The sequence below is a fragment of the Anopheles marshallii genome, chromosome 2 (genome assembly GCF_943734725.1).
Source record: "Anopheles marshallii chromosome 2, idAnoMarsDA_429_01, whole genome shotgun sequence".
Classification (NCBI taxonomy): Eukaryota; Metazoa; Arthropoda; class Insecta; order Diptera; family Culicidae; genus Anopheles; species Anopheles marshallii.
In genome coordinates this window covers 4,047,116-4,071,096 of record NC_071326.1, presented here as the reverse complement: position 1 = coordinate 4,071,096, position 23,981 = coordinate 4,047,116, and the positions used below count along the sequence as shown (strand labels likewise).

The following is a 23,981-nucleotide window of genomic DNA, read 5'->3' as shown; positions in this document are numbered from 1 at the left end:
TACACGAGTGCAATATTTCATTGCATGAAATTAAATATGGGTTAGACGTGGATTAAAATAGGCCAAGCTGTGGCACTTGGGTGTCGTTTAGGTCACCTTCCATTCGCATACTGCAACATGCGTAGTCTGCAGTTTAACAACAACCAGAGGCAGAGGAACATGTGCTGAAGGACACTGGTACGCGATAAGATCCAACACAAAAAGGCGAGAACAATGTTTATCTTCAAGCAGCTTCATTGCACCATCCTTTCCTTTGCATCCTCCCGCTAACGCGTCCGCGAGGCCAATTATTAACGCAAGTCATGCTGAATTTAAATTTCTGTTGCAAAAGATCGCAACTGTGATCGTTTGTGACAGATATGGTTCTGTAGTAATACTACACCGCCGTACGCCTGAACTGGACTGGTTTGAAACGTGTGTTTAATAGTGCTAGCAAGAACCATCAGCGCAGCGTTCTTGTAGCAAAGGTGATTTGCAGTGAAGTATGTCATTCGTCTAACCCCTAGCAATCTAACTTCACATAATCGGTTGGTCTGTCCGTCTATCGTCTCGTTTTTCCTTTTTCTTTTGCTTGCCCCCCAGTGAAGGAACGCAACACTTCCAACGGTCCGAGCAGTGTGCTCTTCTCACTTTATAGACGGATGGTGTAATAATTGCTCGATAATCTTCCTGAGTGTGCTAAAAATAACGGATGGGCGAAAGGACCGTTCGTTCGCTAAGATTGCCCGAACAAAATCTCGGCGATGGACGTCACTGGACGTCATGATGAATAAAACAGCGGAAAGCAACATTGTGTTAGAAAATGTGGGGTAAAATTTTCCGGCCGTTGTTTTCATGTTACATAAGCTATATTTTCCTACTGCTGGATGCTGGAGCTGATTTGCGATTCGTGAAGCTCTTTAAAGCATCTTTAAAATAAGTGTTTTTTTTCTGAATGTATGAAGATCCATGAATCTGCACCATAGGTTTGAATTTTCACGAGATACGACATTTTGCGAATTGAAGAATTGAGTCAACTCATGACTCTTCACTTAATATTCCTTTAAATGACACTTCTCAACACATGATATTACTGCTGGATATCAGTGAACATCTACCACTGTGAGGTAATGATTGTCTGTCATTTAAAGGAAGACAATCTGCCCATTACACTGAGATCAATAAGTTCGAATACAATTTCATTTCGAAGTTATGTGTCTTCGTCTTCTTCTTCTTCTTCTTGGCCTGCTCATGGCTAAGCACGTCATGTAGACATCCGCTAACAGATACACGAAACTCGGGCTGGAGGGTTGCAATCAATCTCCGACATGTACGACTCCACCTGATCCAACCTAAGAACTCGCTGTGCTCGCAGCACCTTTCTGGTAGGGCATGACACCGGCATCTTCATCACGTGCATCCCAACCATCGTATCCTTCCGGCTTTGACTATATCAGCTCGGGATATCAGCTCCGCCAAACAGCTCAGCGAGCTCGTGGGTTTATTCTTCTCCTCCACACGCCCTGCGCGCAAAACACGTAGCAGCCGCCGTTTGAAAATAGCGAGGCGCATTGGCGTCCTCGGCCAGCATAGTCCAGGACTCGTATCCGTAGAGAACTACCGGACGTATAAATGTGTGCTGTTGGAATCTTCTGGATCGTAGGAGTTTGAGGAACCCGAGAAGTAGACAGGATTTCCCTGAACAATGCGCTTTTGGATTACGCTGCGTAGGTTGTTGTCCGAAGTTACGATCGTACCAAGGTAGCAGAACTCCACTACTATCTCGAGATCGTCGCCGTCAACTAATACTCTGCTTCCGAGTTGGGCTACAACCTGCACTAAAACTAAGTGTAAAAGCGGGTGTGTCCGCGTTCGGGGACTATCCTTACCAAACCGTCATAGACTATGCATTTGAGATGCTTGGCTTATTCGTATTGGGTTCAAGAATGCTGCCAAATGCTGGAGGATAAATTTTCGCATTGAATTTTAAATTTAGCTCCAGATACGACTTCATTCTCGACTACGGATGCCGGATTGATTTAGAGTCGTATCTAAGTTTTTAGCGACGGAGTGGATTCTTTCATTGTAATAATGCGCCTCTCCTCTAAGATTCCACCCTGAATCCTCACTAAAGATTCATATAAATGACTCCACTCAAAAGATTCATTAAGCACAATACTGCCGAATTCAACTCCTGGGGTCCGATCCGAACTCCAGACTCCGATCTAGAGCCCACGTTAAATTATTTTCTTTTGCAAACTTTACCAGAACTTTGCACAGACAAAATTCTCAAACACACACAACATTGATCACGCAATGAACGGCTTCCACCAACAAGAACAACACTGTTGTACGTAAATGTATAAACAAGATGGTAGTAATTGAAATTCACAATCTGCCTACCTACTGCAAAAACACTGCCACACATTAACGCGCCATGGTTTAATAGTTAACACGTGATGCGTTTGGATGGGCGGGCATTTTTGGGGACAAGCGCCGTCGGCAAACTGCCCATGGTCACCAGAAAGATGATTGCGTATGCAAACAAGTCCAATGATAATCCGTCCCGTTTCCGTCATCTTTGCCTGCTCATGGTCACGGTGATCGGTCATTCGGCAAGAAATCGTTCCACCAGGGGGGGGGGGGCTGGTTTTATGTCTAACTTCTTGTGCGAGGTCCTGTCGTCATCGTGCGTAATCGTCGATTCCATCAGCGAGTAATTTCTTACGCTAACCAAAGCAAGTCCGGGGGTGTGTTTGCAGGAAATGTCTATGGTTCTTTCGTGTTTTTTTCTCTACTTTTCTGGAGATGCTTTGTTTAAACAACTTCTTGTCCACCGTTCGGTAAACCGAACTGATGAAGCTAAACAAAAAAGAGAAAAGCGCTTCAATTTCTTCAAGAATGCTCCCGCTTTATCGGTTGGGCCAAGAATGTATGAACAAGGCAACATCTCCCAACCACGCACACAACCCACTATCATCGTCAAAACCGGGCAACGATCGTTTGGTTAGACGACTTCCGCGGAGAAGATCGCGGGTGTTGGGGTGGAAGCGACGAAAGGGTGTCTCTTTGCTGCCGGTTTCTGCCGAATCATGCTGACAACAGACAACACAGCGGCACCAGCACGGCAACAAGGGGGAGGGGGGTTCCCGAGGCGGCGCATGTGTGTGCATGTTTATGGGGGCACCCGTACTACACACACGCAACGACGGCACGGCGATACACGCGCGGTCATCGCCAACATTGAGCGCGGCTCAGCGACCGCAGGCGGGTGAGATAGCCTAGCGCTCTCGTCCCGCGTGTCTTTGATACTTATCGCAACACACAGCCGATTGCGCAAAATTGTACACTCTGCCACCACCAGAAACCACACGCGCGTTCTTGCTTTGACTCTACTATTTGTAGAACTTGCCGAGATTTTCTAGCCCCTTCCTGCACAAAAAACTCCGCGAGGTCTACACCAGGCGCTGCTCTTTCGTTTTGACGATTCGGTGAAGATTATGAGTGGGTGTGCGCGAGTGATCTTTCGCTCGCCCGTCAATGGTGTTTGATCGATCAATAGCTGATGCTTCTGGACGGGTCGCGATCACGATCGAGTTTTAATCAAACATCCAAGCCACCGAGAAAAAGAGTGCGAGAGAGCGAGCGATAACTCAACTGAGCAACAAACAGTAGACCATGATCGAAGTAGCACGTGCAAATAAACTGTTCTAGAAAGAGAAAGTTATCTTGTTGCCTTTCCCGGGCCCAGTGGCGTATCAGTGGGGAATGCAAAATTGGTGACTATGAAATATTTATTGTTTGCTTGCTGTGGCCGTTTCTAATCAGTCTCTTTCGCTGATAAGATAAGGTACGGGGAACGGTGACCAACCTGAACTACCATTGCAGTGCTTTGGTCTGTGGTTGACAAATTGCAGTTATCCATTAAATGCAATTCCTGCCAGTATTTACAGGGAGAAATTGAAAAGATCCACAAAAACCAATTCGGAAACTGAACGAAATGAAGTGAATGAAATACAGTATTACCTCGAGATACATTACTCGAGGGCCCTGGGGTACAAACCGGTGAGTGCGGGATATTTTGCTTTGAGATGCAAAACTTGCTCTCCGTTTGCTTGTGACTGTCTTCCTATAATTTCCCTTACCTTAGTGTGGCCCTGGCGTCTGAGTGCTTGTTTCATTCGTTTTTACGCCGTTTTAAGATAATGATATGCCATAGATTAATGATCGGACCTCTACCGGCTGTTAGAGAATTTTAACCATAACTACTAGGATCAGAAAAAAGAAAAGGTTTTTTTTCTCGGAGAAAATTCATAGGTCTCGAGATAGGTGAGAGAGATATGCTCGATATCATTGAAGAGGTTTCTCAGGAGCAGACAACCGAAGAGTTACACAATGTCCATTCGAAGCAACAGATAATTGAAGAAGTGCTTTTGATGGAGCAGATTATTTCTATAGGAGATATAAGGGAGATGTTGGGGATGTTGCAGAAACACATCGGGAAGTTGAGGGTGTTTTAGTGGAGTTCGTGCATAAAAACACACAGTTACAACAGGTCGTGCATTGAAGATATTTAACGAAATACGTCTATTTCCACAAGAGCGAAGATCCTATGCATTAATTATCTCTTTTTTTAAGAATGCGCATTTGTTGTTCGTAAATAAAAATGTCTTCTTGTAAGTTTGTTTTTTTCTTCAGTTGAGGTGGCGTATTGGGAGTTGGTACGGGCTAATAGCTTTCCAATGAATTTCAAAGCAAAAATGCTTTGAGATACGAGCAAATGCACATTCTAGCCAGGTTACGGCACGAATTGAATTCGTAATTCGAGGTTCCAATGTAATTTGCAAACGAAATGATTCAACAGTGATGCTTCCTTTTGCTCCATTCGCAATAGATCACAGTTGGGCACGGATGCCAATTTGCGGAATGCGATACTTTTTACTAATGAGAGTGATCATACCGTACCGCCTTCCCCGCATTGCACCAATAAATCACGTCGAGCACGTGGTACAATGAGACAGTCTGCGCACGCATAACAATAAACACGTGCCACCGGGAACCCCCCCAAAAAACATGTGCAACCCCGTATTCCGATACTTGTCTGCGTATTGCAGTCACCACAAGAACGGTAACCGATCGAAGAAAAAGAACCAGAACAACTAGAATAGCACCAACACACACCAGTGCGACCTAATCGTGCTGATTCATTGCTCAACTACGTAAAGCCCGCTCGTGGTGAGTCGCTCATTGCTCACAGCTGAGTAACAAACAACGTCCTACGATGGGATGATGATGCTCGCTCGTTGTCGAGGCTTATGATTTTGCACACAATCACGGCATGGAATAAATCGAATCGACAATGAACTCGCAGTACGTCGTCGCTTGTTTGTCACCGTGCGCTATCCGGAGATCAAATCGTAAAGCGCCTCGGGTTAGGTGTGGCGTGAATGAGACGATCCCGCACTCGCACACATTCATTCACACAGCTTATCATAACGCACGCAACGCGCACACTTTTTTTCGTTGCCGTTTGTTTTTGTGCGCATGCAAAAATGACATCCAAGTAGTGCGGAACGTGCGTGAGCAGCATGACAGTACACAAATGCATTTCAAGAATCAGTACGCGGCCTACTGCGGGTTGAGGCGATTCGATCGGTCAGACGCAACCTGCTGCCTTTTACGAGTGGAGTCTACCAGCTGTGCATTGACTTTAATTTCCGCCTTTACATAACACTCGCGAGGGAACGTGGAGCTGCTTTACAACGTATTTACTGCAAACGGTGACTCGATAAACTACATTTGAACTACTTACTGCTGGATTAGATGCGACAGAGATGCCCGAAGGACAATGGTCTAGGGTGTTGCGTACAACGTACGTTTTCTTATCGCCTTCGAATGCTGGCCGACGTCGGAATGTCCTGAGCTCTGCTCCCCTTGGTCCACACGCACGCACACAGCGGCAGCAGTAAGCAATCACAATTGGCACGGGGAAATACAATGAAATATCACACCAACGAGCAGACAGGCACAATGCACAATCGATTCTCTCGTCACCCGTTCCCACCCGGTTCACCTATTGACCATCACTTATTCCTTTTGCTTCTTCGTATGCTGACCACACTGTTACAGCTCACTACATCACTTCACAACCATTTTTTGGCACTCGCTAAATGCTTCACATAACACTGTTGTTCTTGGTGCAGCGGGTGCTCTGTACGGTGGCCCTACAAACAGTGGAATTGGGAAGAGAATCGCCACACACACACACACACTTCACGAACAGACGCACGCACGAGTGCGTTATGGGCATATAAGGAAAGGCCACTTTACGTTAACGCAATGATTACACTTCAAACTCAGGATAGAATTGGAGCCCCGTAAAACGACCGTACAACTAGACAGCAACAGAAAAGAATAATGAATAATAAAAGTGACAGCTCTGATTGCACTCACACATGGCCAATATGTGTGCATGGATTGGTGTTTTGTGTGTACTAGGTAAGAGCAATGAATATTTGCAGGGCTGGAACAGGTGCGATAGAACCGACTCATTCATGATTCAACAACTTCGTTTTCATTCAATAAAATAAGTGTGAAAAACGAATAATTAATCATTAAATTGTCTTCATAACCGTAATTTGGAGAACTTAGAGCCGTAAACATAGCGTAAAAAACATGTTAAACAAAAGATGTTCACGACACATATCTCTGAAACCCCTGCATCAAGGAATGGTTTTTTTTAACATCGGTGCGACAGCTGGGCAAGTTTATGACTGGTGATCAAGCACTGCACCTGTGGAGATTTTGAAACGGGCTTAACAACGTGCTAGCACACAGTGGACGCAGACCACTCAAACTCCGGGGTAAAAATTGGATATCGTAGGTTGTTTCTACACACATCACAGCAACATTCATAGCCAACCTCATGTTTCCCGTAACAACAATTGACCGAGTGGTTCTTGGCCGGTCTTGGTTTTATTTACAATTAGAATATATACTATTTTACGACGTTTGTATCCGCTGTATCCACCTCTTTTGCCTGAAAGCAACTATTTTAATTTTGTTTTCCTCCAGTGCACCATGCAGGTCGATTATGATAAAATTGTGTTTTAAATTTGTGGCATCCATCGGTAGCTGGGCGTGTATTTGAATTACCTTATCGTACGTTTCTTCTGTAGTTTTATTTTCTAGACCAAAATAAAGAAATGGCGGTGCATCTTCCGCCCAACGTGTGGACTGCGTAAGTTTTGTTGGTAGTTTCTTTCCTGATGGCGAAAGAAATTCGGTGATGTTAAGGTGTGTAAGAACACAATACAACGACAGACATTTTTATTGCAAAACGTTGCATTATACTGCACACGCAGTCATGAACAATTTTCGTTAGCTATTATTGTTTAGTTAACGCATGAGAACAAACAAAATATTATAACTATAACTAAGAAAAAAACGTAAATGGAAAAAGAAAACTATATCAATCCTTATCCTCCGTTCAAACGGGGCAGTCGTACTTCCACGCTCCGGGACGATTGTACTTCCTTGGGCGAAGGATTGACGGCTGTGAAGAACAAATGAAACGCGATTAATTTGTGGCTAGCCTCAGGTGTTGCGGTAGAAATGGATGCTTACGAGTGGAGTAAATTCGGCGCCGCTTCGGTATTGGAAATGTTGTCGTTTCCTCACGTTGCCGTTGCAAACCACTTGGTCCAGCTACCTGTGAGCTACTGTATCCCCGCAACTCTTTACTGCTGGGTGCCACCAGTACTGAGGAGATAGAGGACAATTCGCCGCTGCTTGGTGTTACATTAAGTACCGGCAACTCATCCACATTCCGAATATCCTGCGAACTTATGTCGATCGCTACACCTCGCACCCGCTGCGATTGGAGGCCATCAAACTCGGAGTTCGTTGCACTCGGCACTACCGTGAGCTGCAATGCTGAGTTTTGCGAATTGTCAACCAGCAATTCCGAGCTGATTTCCATTGATACAGCATTGCTAGTGACAACCGCTTCATCCGAGTCTCCAGTCCGCAATTGTTGCGAGTCCGATGGGAAGGTGTCCAAATCTGTTGCATTCTGCGAACGATCTCGCGTCTGTTGTGTTTGTAGCGGTGTGCGTTCAATCATCAGGTCGAAGTTATCGAAGTATTCCTGTAGTTCCATTTCGTGGTAGGTGCTCGAAATTTCCCGGTATTTCTGCCGCAGTTCATCGTACATTTCTACCAGCGTGCCATATTTTTTACAACTCAACTGATGCACCGGCAGGAACAATTTATAAATTTTCTTCAATTTTGCTTCCGTAGGCATCGGCTTACGGACCATTTTCTTAAAGCTTTGGTGTATTTTCGATTCCTCCGTTATGATTAGGCGATTTTTTCCCGCATACCGTTGGTAGTATGGGTTGTAATATTTAAAACCTACAAACAGCTGCAGGAACTGTTCATTTCTTAAAAGGCTGCCTTGAGCGTACATTGAACTAGCGTCACTAGCGTCGTTGGAGGCTGGCTTCGGTAAACATTCTACGCAGAAATAATTATATTTGGGCTGTGTGCATCAAAACAGGAATGGATTATTGAGGACTCTCGTTGATCTGATTAGTCGCTTTGCCAAATTGTTTCCAATACTTACATGCATGCTTGCTGTTGCTAGCGCTGCCCTGGACGTGATATAGAATATAAAAAGCGTGTAACCCCCACATGCACAACACCGCAGAAAACTGCCGGCGTCTTTTCCATTGTACTTGAAGTCCTTTTCTTTAATTATTCCGCTTGGCGTTTCCATATTTTCCAAAGTGAACTCTGTTTCACCTGAAATGGGCTTTGCCGTGTGACTCGTTTCTTTTTACTCGGAATAATCTTTTCAATGTGACATTTCGTATTCGTACTGTACGGCGCACACTGGTAGAGGACTGGACTTGAATTATGAGTTTTAGTCACTGATCTACAGCCAATATAAATATTCAACAAACGTTCAATAGTTTCATCTGAGAAATGACAACCGATTTCTTACGCTGACTGAAAAATGCTATCAGCGAAAATTTCTCCTGCGATCCCCAGCGGTGGAGAAAAAACGATTGAAATATTACAACCCATACTACCAACGGTATGCGGGAAAAAATCGCTTTATCATAACGGAGGAATCGAAAATACTCCAAAGCTTTAAGAAAATGCTCCGTAAGCCGATGCACTGCACTGCACCTGTGGAGATTTTGAAACGGGCTCAACAACGTGCTAGCACACAGTGGACGCAGACCACTCAAACTCCGGGGTAAAAATTGGATATCGTAGGTTGTTTCTACACACATCACAGCAACATTCATAGCCAACCTCATGTTTCCCGTAACAACAATTGACCGAGTGGTTCTTGGCCGGTCTTGGTTTTATTTACAATTAGAATATATACTATTTTACGACGTTTGTATCCGCTGTATCCACCTCTTTTGCCTGAAAGCAACTATTTTAATTTTGTTTTCCTCCAGTGCACTATGTAGGTCGATTATGATAAAATTGTGTTTTAAATTTGTGGCATCCATCGGTAGCTGGGCGTGTATTTGAATTACCTTATCGTACGTTTCTTCTGTAGTTTTATTTTCTAGACCAAAATAAAGAAATGGCGGTGCATCTTCCGCCCAACGTGTGGACTGCGTAAGTTTTGTTGGTAGTTTCTTTCATGATGGCGAAAGAAATGCGGTGATGTTAAGGTGTGTAAGAACACAATACAACGACAGACATTTTTATTGCAAAACGTTGCATTATACTGCACACGCAGTCATGAACAATTTTCGTTAGCTATTATTGTTTTATTACTGTTTAGTTAACGCATGAGAACAAACAAAATATTATAACTATAACTAAGAAAAAAACGTAAATGGAAAAAGAAAACTATATCAATCCTTATCCTCCGTTCAAACGGGGCAGTCGTACTTCCACGCTCCGGGACGATTGTACTTCCTTGGGCGAAGGATTGACGGCTGTGAAGAACAAATGAAACGCGATTAATTTGTGGCTAGCCTCAGGTGTTGCGGTAGAAATAGGATGCTTACGAGTGGAGTAAATTCGGCGCCGCTTCGGTATTGGAAATGATGTCGTTTCCTCACGTTGCCGTTGCAAACCACTTGGTCCAGCTACCTGTGAGCTACTGTATCCCCGCAGCTCTTTACTGCTGGGTGCCACCAGTACTGAGGAGATAGAGGACAATTCGCCGCTGCTTGGTGTTACATTAAGTACCGGCAACTCATCCACATTCCGAATATCCTGCGAACTTATGTCGATCGCTACACCTCGTACCTCCTGCGATTGGAGGCCATCAAACTCGGAGTTCGTTGCACTCGGCACTACCGTGAGCTGCAATGCTGAGTTTTGCGAATTGTCAACCAGCAATTCCGAGCTGATTTCCATTGATACAGCATTGCTAGTGACAACCGCTTCATCCGAGTCTCCAGTCCGCAATTGTTGCGAGTCCGATGGGAAGGTGTCCAAATTTGTTGCATTCTGCGAACGATCTCGCGTCTGTTGTGTTTGTAGCGGTGTACGTTCAATCATCAGGTCGAAGTTATCGAAGTATTCCTGTGGTAGTTCCATTTCGTGGTAGGTGTTCGAAATTTCCCGGTATTTCTGCCGCAGTTCATCGTACATTTCTACCAGCGTGCCATATTTTTTACAACTCAACTGATGCACCGGCAGGAACAATTTATAAATTTTCTTCAATTTTGCTTCCGTAGGCATCGGCTTAGGGACCATTTTCTTAAAGCTTTGGTGTATTTTCGATTCCTCCGTTATGATTAGGCGATTTTTTCCCGCATACCGTTGGTAGTATGGGTTGTAATATTTAAAACCTACAAACAGCCGCAGGAACTGTTCATTTCTTAAAAGGCTGCCTTGAGCGTACATTGAACTAGCGTCACTAGCGTCGTTGGAGGCTGGCTTCGGTAAACATTCTACGCAGAAATAATTATATTTGGGCTGTGTGCATCAAAACAGGAACGGATTATTGAGGACTCTCGTTGATCTGATTAGTCGCTTTGCCAAATTGTTTCCAATACTTACATGCATGCTTGCTGCTGCTAGCGCTGCCCTGGACGTGATATAGAATATAAAAGGCGTGTAACCCCCACATGCACAACACCGCAGAAAACTGCCGGCGTCTTTTCCATTGTACTTGAAGTCCTTTTCTTTAATTATTCCGCTTGGCGTTTCCATATTTTCCAAAGTGAACTCTGTTTCACCTGAAATGGGCTTTGCCGTGTGACTCGTTTCTTTTTACTCGGAATAATCTTTTCAATGTGACATTTCGTATTCGTACTGTACGGCGCACACTGGTAGAGGACTGGACTTGAATTATGAGTTTTAGTCGCTGATCTACAGCCAATATAAATATTCAACAAACGTTCAATAGTTTCATCTGAGAAATGACAACCGATTTTTTACGCTGACTGAAAAATGCTATCAGCGAAAATTTCTCCTGCGATCCCCAGCGGTGGAGAAAAAACGATTGAAATATTACAACCCATACTACCAACGGTATGCGGGAAAAAATCGCCTAATCATAACGGAGGAATCGAGTTAGATGGCCTCCAATCGCAGGAGGTACGAGGTGTAGCGATCGACATAAGTTCGCAGGATATTCGGAATGTGGATGAGTTGCCGGTACTTAATGTAACACCAAGCAGCGGCGAATTGTCCTCTATCTCCTCAGTACTGGTGGCACCCAGCAGTAAAGAGCTGCGGGGATACAGTAGCTCACAGGTAGCTGGACCAAGTGGTTTGCAACGGCAACGTGAGGAAACGACATCATTTCCAATACCGAAGCGGCGCCGAATTTACTCCACTCGTAAGCATCCTATTTCTACCGCAACACCTGAGGCTAGCCACAAATTAATCGCGTTTCTTTTGTTCTTCACAGCCGTCAATCCTTCGCCCAAGGAAGTACAATCGTCCCGGAGCGTGGAAGTACGACTGCCCCGTTTGAACGGAGGATAAGGATTGATATAGTTTTCTTTTTCCATTTACGTTTTTTTCTTAGTTATAGTTATAATATTTTGTTTGTTCTCATGCGTTAACTAAACAATAATAGCTAACGAAAATTGTTCATGACTGCGTGTGCAGTATAATGCAACGTTTTGCAATAAAAATGTCTGTCGTTGTATTGTGTTCTTACACACCTTAACATCACCGAATTTCTTTCGCCATCAGGAAAGAAACTACCAACAAAACTTACGCAGTCCACACGTTGGGCGGAAGATGCACCGCCATTTCTTTATTTTGGTCTAGAAAATAAAACTACAGAAGAAACGTACGATAAGGTAATTCGAATACACGCCCAGCTACCGATTGAAGCCACAAATTTAAAACACAATTTTATCATAATCGACCTGCATGGTGCACTGGAGGAAAACAAAATTAAAATAGTTGCTTTCAGGCAAAAGAGGTGGATACAGCGGATACAAACGTCGTAAAATAGTATATATTCTAATTGTAAATAAAACCAAGACCGGCCAAGAACCACTCGGTCAATTGTTGTTACGGGAAACATGAGGTTGGCTATGAATGTTGCTGTGATGTGTGTAGAAACAACCTACGATATCCAATTTTTACCCCGGAGTTTGAGTGGTCTGCGTCCACTGTGTGCTAGCACGTTGTTGAGCCCGTTTCAAAATCTCCACAGGTGCAGTGCAGTGCATCGGCTTACGGAGCATTTTCTTAAAGCTTTGGAGTATTTTCGATTCCTCCGTTATGATAAAGCGATTTTTTCCCGCATACCGTTGGTAGTATGGGTTGTAATATTTCAATCGTTTTTTCTCCACCGCTGGGGATCGCAGGAAAAATTTTCGCTGATAGCATTTTTCAGTCAACGTAAAAAATCGGTTGTCATTTCTCAGATGAAACTATTGAACGTTTGTTGAATATTTATATTGGCTGTAGATCAGCGACTAAACTCATAATTCAAGTCCAGTCCTCTACCAGTGTGCGCCGTACAGTACGAATACGAAATGTCACATTCAAATGATTTTCCCGGTCAAAACAAGTCACAGGACGCCAAAGCCTACTCCAGGTGAAACAGAATTCACTTTGGAAAATATGGAAACGCCAAGCGGAATAATTAAAGAAAAGGACTTCAAGTACAATGGAAAAGACGCCGGCAGTTTTCTGCGGTGTTGTGCATGTGGGGGTTACACGCCTTTTATATTCTATATCACGTCCAGGGCAGCGCTAGCAGCAGCAAGAATGCATGTAAGTATTGGAAACAATTTGGCAAAGCGACTAATCAGATCAACGAGAGTCCTCAATAATCCGTTCCTGTTTTGATGCACACAGCCCAAATATAATTATTTCTGCGTAGAATGTTTACCGAAGCCAGCCTCCAACGACGCTAGTGACGCTAGTTCAATGTACGCTCAAGGCAGCCTTTTAAGAAATGAACAGTTCCTGCGGCTGTTTGTAGGTTTTAAATATTACAACCCATACTACCAACGGTATGCGGGAAAAAATCGTCTAATCATAACGGAGGAATCAAAAATACACCAAAGCTTTAAGAAAATGCTCCGTAAGCCGATGCCTACGGAAGCAAAGTTGGAGAAAATTTATAAATTGTTCCTGCCGGTGCATCAGTTGAGTTGTAAAAAATATGGCACGCTGGTAGAAATGTACGATGAACTGCGGCAGAAATACCGGGAAATTTCGAGCACCTACCACGAAATGGAACTACCACAGGAATTCTTCGACAACTTCGACCTGATGATTGAACGTACACCGCTCCAAACACAACAGACGCGAGATCGTTCGCAGAATGCAACAGATTTGGACACCTTCCCATCGGACTCGCAACAATTGCGGACTGGAGACTCGGATGAAGCGGTTGTCACTAGCAATGCTGTATCAATGGAAATCAGCTCGGAATTGCTGGTTGACAATTCGCAAAACTCAGCATTGCAGCTCACGGTAGTGCCGAGTGCAACGAACTCCGAGTTTGATGGCCTCCAATCGCAGCGGGTGCGAGGTGTAGCGATCGACATAAGTTCGCAGGATATTCGGAATGTGGATGAGTTGCCGGTACTTAATGTAACACCAAGCAGCGGCGAATTGTCCTCTATCTCCTCAGTACTGGTGGCACCCAGCAGTAAAGAGTTGCGGGGATACAGTAGCTCACAGGTAGCTGGACCAAGTGGTTTGCAACGGCAACGTGAGGAAACGACAACATTTCCAATACCGAAGCGGCGCCGAATTTACTCCACTCGTAAGCATCCTATTTCTACCGCAACACCTGAAGCTAGCCACAAATTAATCGCGTTTCATTTGTTCTTCACAGCCGTCAATCCTTCGCCCAAGGAAGTACAATCGTCCCGGAGCGTGGAAGTACGACTGCCCCGTTTGAACGGAGGATAAGGATTGATATAGTTTTCTTTTTCCATTTGCGTTTTTTAATGTGTTATAGTTATAATATTTTGTTTGTTCTCATGCGTTAACTAAACAGTAATAAAACAATAATAGCTAACGAAAATTGTTCATGACTGCGTGTGCAGTATAATGCAACGTTTTGCAATAAAAATGTCTGTCGTTGTATTGTGTTCTTACACACCTTAACATCACCGCATTTCTTTCGCTATCATGAAAGAAACTACCAACAAGACTTACGCAGTCCACACGTTGGGCGGAAGATGCACCGCCATTTCTTTATTTTGGTCTAGAAAATAAAACTACAGAAGAAACGTACGATAAGGTAATTCAAATACACGCCCAGCTACCGATGGATGCCACAAATTTAAAACACAATTTTATCATAATCGACCTACATAGTGCACTGGAGGAAAACAAAATTAAAATAGTTGCCAATTGTTGGTGAACGATATATACGATCAGGCAAAAGATGTACATTTCTGCCCACGCCCACCTGTTAAGCGGATAAAACCGTCGTAAAATAATATATATTTTAATTGTAAATGAAACTAAGACCGGCCCAGAACCACTCGGTCAATTGTTGTTACGGGCAACATAAGATGACCTATGAAAATTGCTAGGAACATTTAAAAATTTGACGACAAATATCGTTGTTTTTGGTCATAACGGTACGTTTGTAAACGTTTTACACCGAAATAAACGAATAAATATCATAATTTGCTATGGTTTCGAAGTTCTCCCACTAATCCTTTGTAATATTAATTACATATCATCAATGGAAGAAGGCATCCTTGTACCGGCACTGTTGATATTCTCTAACGTTATATCAACGTGTAGGTTGCTGAAGCTGTTTGGTTCAGCAACAACTTTTGGAGAGGAACAGCCGAATTCACACATTTCACCAGCAACATGTTGCCCGCGACAACATTAGACCGCTACCTAACGCAAAGGAATAGAGGTTCCGTTGTATCAACAAAACTTGTGATTTGGAAGTGAAAACGCATTTAAATGTCTTTTTGGTTGTACAATACGAACGAATGGTGTGCACCACACGCCACCACCACATCCTTGCCAAACATACATACGCGCGCACACATACACATAAATTACGCAATTGCTCGTTGTGATCACTTCCACGCCTGCTTGATGAGCTTTTTCGATGCGAGTTGCTTCACGACGAAGGACGTGGTGGTTAACACAACAAGCACAACCGTGATGAGGAAGTAGTCAAAGTCTTCCTTCAGCAGGTCGAAAGTTTTCGAGGGGGAAACGCGTGTCACGAACAGATCGAGTCCGTGCACCAGTACCAGACAGGTGCTCTCCAAACCGGACGGTGCGGTATGTATGTCGCGAATGTGTGCCACCGTCTGGTTGTAGTTGATCAGAATTTCGTGCGGTAGCGGAAGTTCCGGCATGTACGGTACGATGCCCTCTTCGCGTGCCTTCTCTGGCGAGGTGACCGGTCGGCGTGGATCCAACAGTGCCCAGGACATTTCGGCCACGGCCCCGGTCGTGAGCCCGATCAGAATGTGTTTGCTGGTGATGCCTTTCTCGGTGATGGTTTCCTTCAGTGCGGCAACCGCCATCGGTAGGATGTAAGATTGTCGTTCCACCATCGGAAGCGGCGGTGCATCGAGCGAACTCCAGACGGTGCTGTTTGTTTGTGTTTTACCCTCGTACAGTTCGATCGAGGCTGGAAAGAGGAATAAATATGTGTTACAATAGGATGAGTAACAAATTTCAAACCATACTTACTGATCTCCGTTCGACGTGCTTTATCGTTGTAGTACGAATAAACTAACCAGTTTTCCGAATGTACCATGTGTAGCGGAGGACGAATTCGCTTATGCGACATTGAAAACACAATCGAACCGGACACAACGTCCACCAGATGGACGTTCAAAATGTCTGCAAAAGAAAAAAAAACACACGTCACACATTCCCTATTCCCCGCTACAACACGTTCCTATACTTACATTTATGAATATTATCCGGTCCGTTCGTAGCAACGGCTACGAGATTCGGATTGATGTACTTGTACAGTACCGACCGGTCGGCCATGACGCGACCCTGCGAGTGCACATGCTCGATAGGACTTTTACCTTCGCATGCGATAATTTGCTGGCTTTTGCTTGCTCCACTCAGATCGATCTGCCAGGTCGGAAGGGTTTCCAGCTTTCCGGCACGGTACTGCACCAGAAAGCCACGCATCTGTGCCATCCGCTGGTAAGTGGTGAAGAGATAGAAATTGTGCGCATGTACTGCCAATGATTCCGGCACCACGTGTGCTTTGTTGTCGTAGTCCAGCAGCAGGATGCCTTTCAGAAAATCGGCACCCGTTTGATGCAACAAAGCAACCTGCTGTACGCGGTAAGGCAACTCGATTAAACCACCACCGGCAACCGGTTGGCCTGTGATGGGATTGAACACGTACAGGAGTGCCTTTTTTGTGTCGCTCTTTTCCCGCCCAAGTATGACACATTGGGCCGGCAATGGGTAGAAGCGTGACGTGCGTTGAACTAACAGTTTCATTGGCTGTTCATTGCCGAACCCGGTAAAGGTGGGCAGATAACGTACCCAGTGATGTTTGCCCGATACATTATCGATGCCAAATATTTTCCCGCTGGATGTGACCACTATTAGCATCTTGTGCAGACCAAAATCATCTCTTACTAGTCCAGCTCGTTGGGCTTTGGAAGGGGCCGGTCCAACGCCTAGGACGTGTAGGATTAAATTTTTCACGTGTGACAATTGGGCCGTGATGCGACGCTGGAACGCTCCAAAAACATCCCCTGCGGGAGAGTTTCAATGAAGAAATTATATTAATCAAAGCAGTAAAATTGAATAATTATCAACAAAAAATAAGCAATCCGAATAGAATAACAACACATGTCTTACATGAAATGAAAGAAATAAGGAAACAAAAGAAAACACAAATAAGCTAAGATTACTGATCGATTTCAGTCGATAGTCATGGCAATACGGCTTACTATGCTAGCGTAAAACACACACACACACACACACGGGGAGAACTGAAGAAACTAATATATTCTGGCTGTTAAACGGGCCAGTAATACTCCAACAAAGCAATTGCACTCACATTCCAGCCCATTTTCTTCTGCTTTACAATTCCGGCAAATGTTGTGAACGACGATGGGAAGTAGTAAAAACGGTGAGTTAGATACATTTAAAGTTCGACATCCAACAGTGTGTTGCTTTGATTGAAAAAGATGAACCGTCGAAACAATGTCTTACCATTTTTGTTGTTAAGTTCCTCCTCAATCGCGCCCTCGGCATCGGAAAGCGTCAGGTCAAGGAAATCGGCCGTTTCCACCTCGGCCAGTGCTTCCTCACGCACCCATTTAATTTTTCCTTGCTGCACTAGCACGATGGCACCATCCTCGGTGGACAGTAGTACGCGGCACGCAAGTCCAGTGGCGACTCTCGATGAACCACCACCGGACGATTGTTTGCAACGAATCGCCACCAATTCCGGATCGCCCAACGTTTCACTAAATTCCGTGCTGAATTCGATCGGTTCGAAGCGCACAAAATCACGCAACCTATGCGCATTGACTGTAAGCTTGTTGGTCGCTCGATCGATCATACCTTGAAGAAGAATCGGTTCACCTTCTTGCACCATACGATCTACCAGTGCAGCATCGCTCGACCCAAAGGTAAGTTTTTGATCGGAGCGCAACGAATAGTACCGTCCGTTTTGGATGACAGCCGGTTCTCCACGTACTGCTCTGGGACGTCCAATAGCTTCGGCACCGAGTGGCTTCGACACGACCGTGCTGCTAGCATCCGCGGCAAGATCCAAAGCGAGCATCTGTTCCTTGATGCCGCAAGCGAAAAATGTACCGGCCAGCGTACAACGGTCCTTTGCAATCCAACCAGCTGCAATGCGGCTTGTTGTTGTGCGTGCTTGTTGCCCGGAAACCGCTTGATACGGTGTCACTTCAAGATGCGATCCCCAAACAGGCACGACGTGATACAGGAGTCCATCGTGCTCAAACCAAACCGCTGCCAATGCAGACTCTTCCGCAACCGATGGCAGCAGCGACCATTCCCATTCCAGCGTACCCAGGTTGGAGTTCCATCCGCGTACTAGGGCCGGATTACTGCCGGTGACGGTAATAACATCATAGCCAGTACTACCTCTGTTCAATCTCGCCCCAGTTGCTGAGGGACTGGTGACGTGCAGTAGTTTTATCGTGCCACGGGGACCATTTTCAAGCACCTGGCGCCAGAGAATATCACCAGTTTTGGCGCTAATTGCCGCAAGCACGTTGCTCTCAGTCGCAACAATGATCCGATCAACTGATGAGGTATCGAAGGCACCATCAACTATCTTTCCGACGTACTGTTGTCGCCTGCAATGTAGCCATGTAATGCAATTAGCCGTACCGATTAGGCATGCAGCAGCTAGTTCGAAACTTACCAATCAAATTTCCCTATCTGGTCCTCGTATAATCCACTGCAGCTCGATAACAGGACTACCAGCAGTGCTAACCCACGGCGCCAGACATTTCCGGCGCTGTACCTCATTTTGTAACTCGCGCCCGTCCGTGTTACCAACACCTGCCGCAAAATCCTTACGGGAGGTTGTATTTTATTCAAAACGATGTGAAATTTACTTCCGAGCAAATACGACAAACGCGGTTGATTGGTTATTTTTTCGCCTGTCGGCTGATTTGGACTTTTCTTGCTGACAGTAGTTTGACACCAGAGCTGTCAACCGGGCACCCAACCAGACAAATTGTGTGAGATATCCCTTAAGGGACTGATGGTTTTTTTGTAGGTATTTGTCGGATGATTTTCAAATTATCTGAATAACTGGGCAAAACATTCTAAACAGCAAAAATGAATTGTCATGAAGTATTTGATACATTTACTACTATGGTTGTTCTGTATTTACTACTATTTTTTAGCTTCCCCGTTTACTTCTAATACGAATCCCATGATTTAGCATGCTCAACCATCGGCCCAAGGAATTTTCCCTTGTGGCGTGTGTACAAACTTGAGAGGACGTGTCGGAAAAGGTGTTAAATAGGAGAGCCTAAGAGGTTCCGGAATCTATCCCGCTATCAATTTTGTTTCATGATTTCAAATCTTTCTTCTACAATGCCTCAAAGTTGTTTACTTAAATAAAAAGCTTTTTTATTCCATACAAAAGTAAAAACACAATACACGGTGTGCAGCAAACAACTGAACCGAAACTGATCGGATATTATCAGCGTGCTATGTCCGGTAGGGATTTTCTTTACAGTACCATCAAGCGAGGTGCAATGTTCATTGCCATCAGTTCCTGGAATAAGAGTTTTGCAGCGTAAGGAAGTTTCACCTGAGATATCTGCAAAATACAACACAAAAATGAACTCATTAGATCCACACCGTTTAGATTTTTCGACAAAACGCCATCATTACCTGTGTCTTGTTTTTGCAACCCTTGCACTCGAACGTGTTGTTGCGCAGGTTGGCGATCGCGATCAGCCCGCAGAAGTTACACACGTGAATCCGGTACGGATCGGACACTTCGAACAGACGTTCGCGCAAGAATTGTGCCGCTCCGTGGGATATTTGACAATCGCGTTCCATCTCGCCGAAACGTAATCCACCGTCTCTAGCACGACCTTCCATCGGTTGCCGTACAAGTATCTGCACCGGACCGCGAGCTCGCGAGTGTATCTTGTCGTCCACCATATGCTTTAGACGCTGGTAGTAGGTCGGGCCGAGAAAAACCTGTGCGTTAATCTTGCGCCCCGTGTGCCCATTGTACATCACCTCGTTGCCACGCAGATGATAGCCGTACTCCTGTAGGAAGGTGGAAATCTTTTGTACGTTTACCGCATCGTTGAACGGTGTTGCGTCACCAATTTCACCCTTATTCGAGCCCAACTTTCCCTGGATGCATTCGATCAAATGCCCAATGGTCATACGCGACGGGATGGCATGTGGGTTGATGATAATGTCCGGCGTAATGCCTTCGCACGTAAACGGCATATCCTCCTGGCGGTACTGGATACCGCAGGTACCTTTCTGTCCGTGACGTGAAGCGAACTTATCTCCGATCTGTGGGATACGTACCGATCGCACACGGATCTTGCAGAACTTGTAACCTTCGCTGTTGAGTGTCAGCATCACCTGATCAACGATACCGGTTTCGGAGTTTCGCAAAAACGTCGATCCATCACGCTTGGTGTACCGTTTCGTGGTACCGTCCAGATCATCATCCGTTTCGGGCAGTGTGATCGTCTTGCCAATCACAACATCATCCCCGGAAACACGCAACCCGGGCGCAATAATACCATCTTCGTCTAGCTTATCGTACAGTGCATTCCGCATGCCCTGACACGTCTGGCGGTTGGGTTTCTCGAATTGTTCTTCCTGGTCACCAATGCGCTTGCTTTCGGAATCTTTGTACGATCGATAGAACACTGAGCGGAAGAACCCGCGCTCTACGGCCGAAGCGTTCAGGATAACGCTGTCCTCTTGGTTGTAGCCAGTGTAGCAAAGAATGGCTACGATCGAGTTGATCCCGGCTGGCAACTCGCGGAACCGAAGGTACTCCATCGAGCGTGTCGTTACGAGCGGTTTCATCGGATAGTAAAGCACGTGCGCGAGTGTGTCCATCCGCACGTGGAAGTTGGTGATGTAGACACCCATCGCCTGCTTACCCATAGCGCTCTGGTAAGTGTTACGCGGGCTCTGATTGTGATCCGGGAACGGAATAATCGATGCACAAACGCCCAATATCATAGCAGGATGAATCTCACAGTGTGTGTACGTCGTACAGTAAGCATACTCCTTATCCTGCTTCAGATCGTACGGTGTCATCGCGATCATGACCGTTTCTTCCTCGAGCGTGTCGATGTATTCTACCACACCGGACGCTACCAGCACCTGCCAACCATAGTTGTTGTAATCACGATCCTTCAGCATGTCGATGTGGTTTTTGCGCAACAGTAGCGACCCATTTTCCACGATCAGTAGCGGTCGACAGATACGACCGGCGTCTGTGTAGATGCGAATCTCGCGGTCGCGAATGTCCCGAATCATCGACACTTCAGACACGATAATATCCATCTGACGGCGCAATTTCCTGAGGGTTGCCATCAGTTGTTCCGGATCGCGATGAATGCCCACCCAGCAACCGTTGACGAAGATCTTGGTCGCATCAGCAATTGCGGACGGAGCGATTTCTTCCAAATTTTCCATCGACCACTCTTCCAAGAACTCGAGAATGGGAGATGGCTGTGAACCGACGGAAATGTATGCCATAAGGGCCAGATTCTTTACCAATCCGACCGCAGCACCTTCCGGTGTTTCGGCCGGGCAAATCATGCCCCAAAGTGTGTTGTGGAGTTGTCGAGGTTTCGCTAATTTGCCGTCACGTCCAATCGGAGAATTCACGCGCCGCAAATGGCTCAACGTGGAGGCAAACGTCAGACGGTTCAACACCTGCGACACACCGGCGCGAGCCTGATGCGCTTTCTTCTGGTCACCCCAATTACCCGTGGCCAACGAATAGCGCAAACCATCCGTAATAATCTTCGTCTTGATGGCCAATTCTAGGTTAAAGTCCTTTCCACGATCAATGAACTTCTGGGCGTACATCCGTACCTCCTTCATCAGGTTTTTAAACAGCCCGCGGAACAGAAACGCCAGCAACGGACCAGCCAGATCCAACCGCTTGTTACCGTAGTGATCACGATCGTCCAATTCGCGTCGGCCGAGCGCAGCCAGCAGCAACCGATGCACCATATATCCGAGGAAGTAAGCTTTCTTGGTTTCGCAAAAATCCGACACACCAACGTGAGGCAACATTTCCTTCTGCAGAATTTCTTTCGCGTACTTGATACGCTTGTCCTTCGTAACGCCCGGCCGCGCCCCACGAGCTCCGATGAAATTAAGTGCCACATTTTGCTCCTGCACAACAAACGCTTCATCCAACGATGGCTTTACCATCTCCATCATTTCCGGATCGTCAAAATCGTAGATGATGTGCTCGAGGATGTCCCGATCAGCAACGAACCCGAGCGCACGGAACACGATCATGATCGGAATTTCCTGCTTCACGTATGGCAGGATCGCTATTACACGCTGTCCGATGGCAGATTTTTTTATGCTCTGTCCGCCTCTTGCCATCATGTTCACCCACAGCGTAGAGGTAGGCCGTGAGCTGTGCTCCAGACAGGAACGGATTTCCGTCTTGTACGCATACTTGCCGTCCTTCATGCTAAACACGTACACCGTGTTAGTGGCCATCTTCTCCTGAGCGATCAATACTTTTTCCGAACCGTTGATGATGAAGTAACCGCCCGGATCGAGCGGACACTCGTTCAGCTCAGTCAAATCGCGATCTGTTAGCTGTGAGAGCAGGCAGTACGTGGAACGCAACATGATCGGAATCTTGCCGATGAACGTTTTCTGATGCTGCGTCTCAACCGGGTCCTGGCCCTCGACCAGCTTCGTCTTAGTAATGTCGACGTACAGCGGAGCGGAGTACGTCAGATTGCGTAGACGCGCCTCGTTCGGCATCATCGGCGAAGGGGAACCATCCTTTTCCCAATGCGTCGGTTTCGACAGATAGATCTGGTCGAACTTTAGCAGGTATCGGGTAGGATTTTCAATTTCGCCGGACGAGTGTTGCGCTTCGGCTGTCAGCTCAATGGCCGGTGAATCCTCCACGATACGCTGTACCGACATTTGAATAAACTCATCGAAGCTGTCCAACTGCTGCCGCACGAGACCCTTCTCGTCGAAGTACGCGTTTATGACGATCCAACATGCTTCCTGCCACAGTTCGTGCGAAATCTCCTCTGGATCTTCCTCCTCGAAATGATCTACACGGCCGCGGAAAGAAAGTTGTGAAATTGCAGTTGTGGTAGTACTGATGATGCGTAGAAGAAAGCAGCCTTCAATACCACCCAATCAACTTACCTTCTTCATTTTCGTACATTGTTAAACGATATCGGGATTATTATTTGTATATGTATTTACTATTGTTTGCGGAAAAAACAGCACAACTTTACTTTTGCCCGTCGCTTCACTACACCTCACGATTGGCTAATGGCGTCGGCAAAAAATGCCTTCTTCTTCGTTTGATTGTTGTGTATGCTTTCTGTCAAAATCGGTTGGTTTATTTAATCGGGTTGATTACTTCCTTAACACAAACAAACAACGGACGCAGCCAAATTGTGACTGTTTTGGATTTCCCAAATATGACAACCAAATTCAAACTAACCGTTTGTTAAACAATTAAGCTTTTCTTTATTTATAATATCATTGCGAAGTTATTGTCTTGCCCATGTGCAAACAAACAATGGTTTTAGTTCATAAATGTTACGAACATGTGAACATAACGTAATATCACAAGATTCCCAAATCAAGGTCGAAGCCATTTTGCGGGCAAGAAATACATAAATTCATCATGGTTAACTATCAATAACGTGACGAATTTTCGACAGCACACGGTGTTGTATTCTCTACGGATCACCACTTGATATCTGAAATGATAAACATGACCATTTCCGGAGCTTCTGAAGGGGGACTTCAATGAGTAAAATTATCGAACTGCATATCGTTCGTGTTAAGTTAAAAACACA

The 23,981-nt window shown here is 45.4% G+C and overlaps 3 protein-coding genes across 3 annotated transcripts; 1 reads left to right on the top strand and 2 right to left on the bottom strand.

Moving 5' to 3' along the window:
- The first annotated feature begins 13,053 nt into the window (after window positions 1-13,053).
- On the top strand, window positions 13,054-14,358 carry LOC128709566 (uncharacterized). The gene is made up of 3 exons (XM_053804573.1): window positions 13,054-13,206; window positions 13,291-14,209; window positions 14,282-14,358. Exons 1-3 carry the CDS (start codon window positions 13,054-13,056, stop codon window positions 14,356-14,358), a joined length of 1,149 nt encoding a protein of 382 aa, XP_053660548.1.
- A 1,139-nt stretch (window positions 14,359-15,497) lies between these two features.
- Window positions 15,498-18,921, bottom strand: LOC128706784 (ER membrane protein complex subunit 1). Its single transcript, XM_053801725.1, has 6 exons — window positions 18,815-18,921; window positions 17,626-18,746; window positions 17,471-17,491; window positions 16,347-17,162; window positions 16,126-16,278; window positions 15,498-16,063 (listed from the first exon to the last, which is right to left on the bottom strand). Exons 1-6 carry the CDS (start codon window positions 18,919-18,921, stop codon window positions 15,498-15,500), a joined length of 2,784 nt encoding a protein of 927 aa, XP_053657700.1.
- A 715-nt stretch (window positions 18,922-19,636) lies between these two features.
- On the bottom strand, window positions 19,637-23,335 carry LOC128715198 (DNA-directed RNA polymerase II subunit RPB2). Its single transcript, XM_053810084.1, has 3 exons — window positions 23,317-23,335; window positions 19,801-23,219; window positions 19,637-19,726 (listed from the first exon to the last, which is right to left on the bottom strand). Exons 1-3 carry the CDS (start codon window positions 23,333-23,335, stop codon window positions 19,637-19,639), a joined length of 3,528 nt encoding a protein of 1,175 aa, XP_053666059.1.
- Window positions 23,336-23,981: the final 646 nt, after the last annotated feature.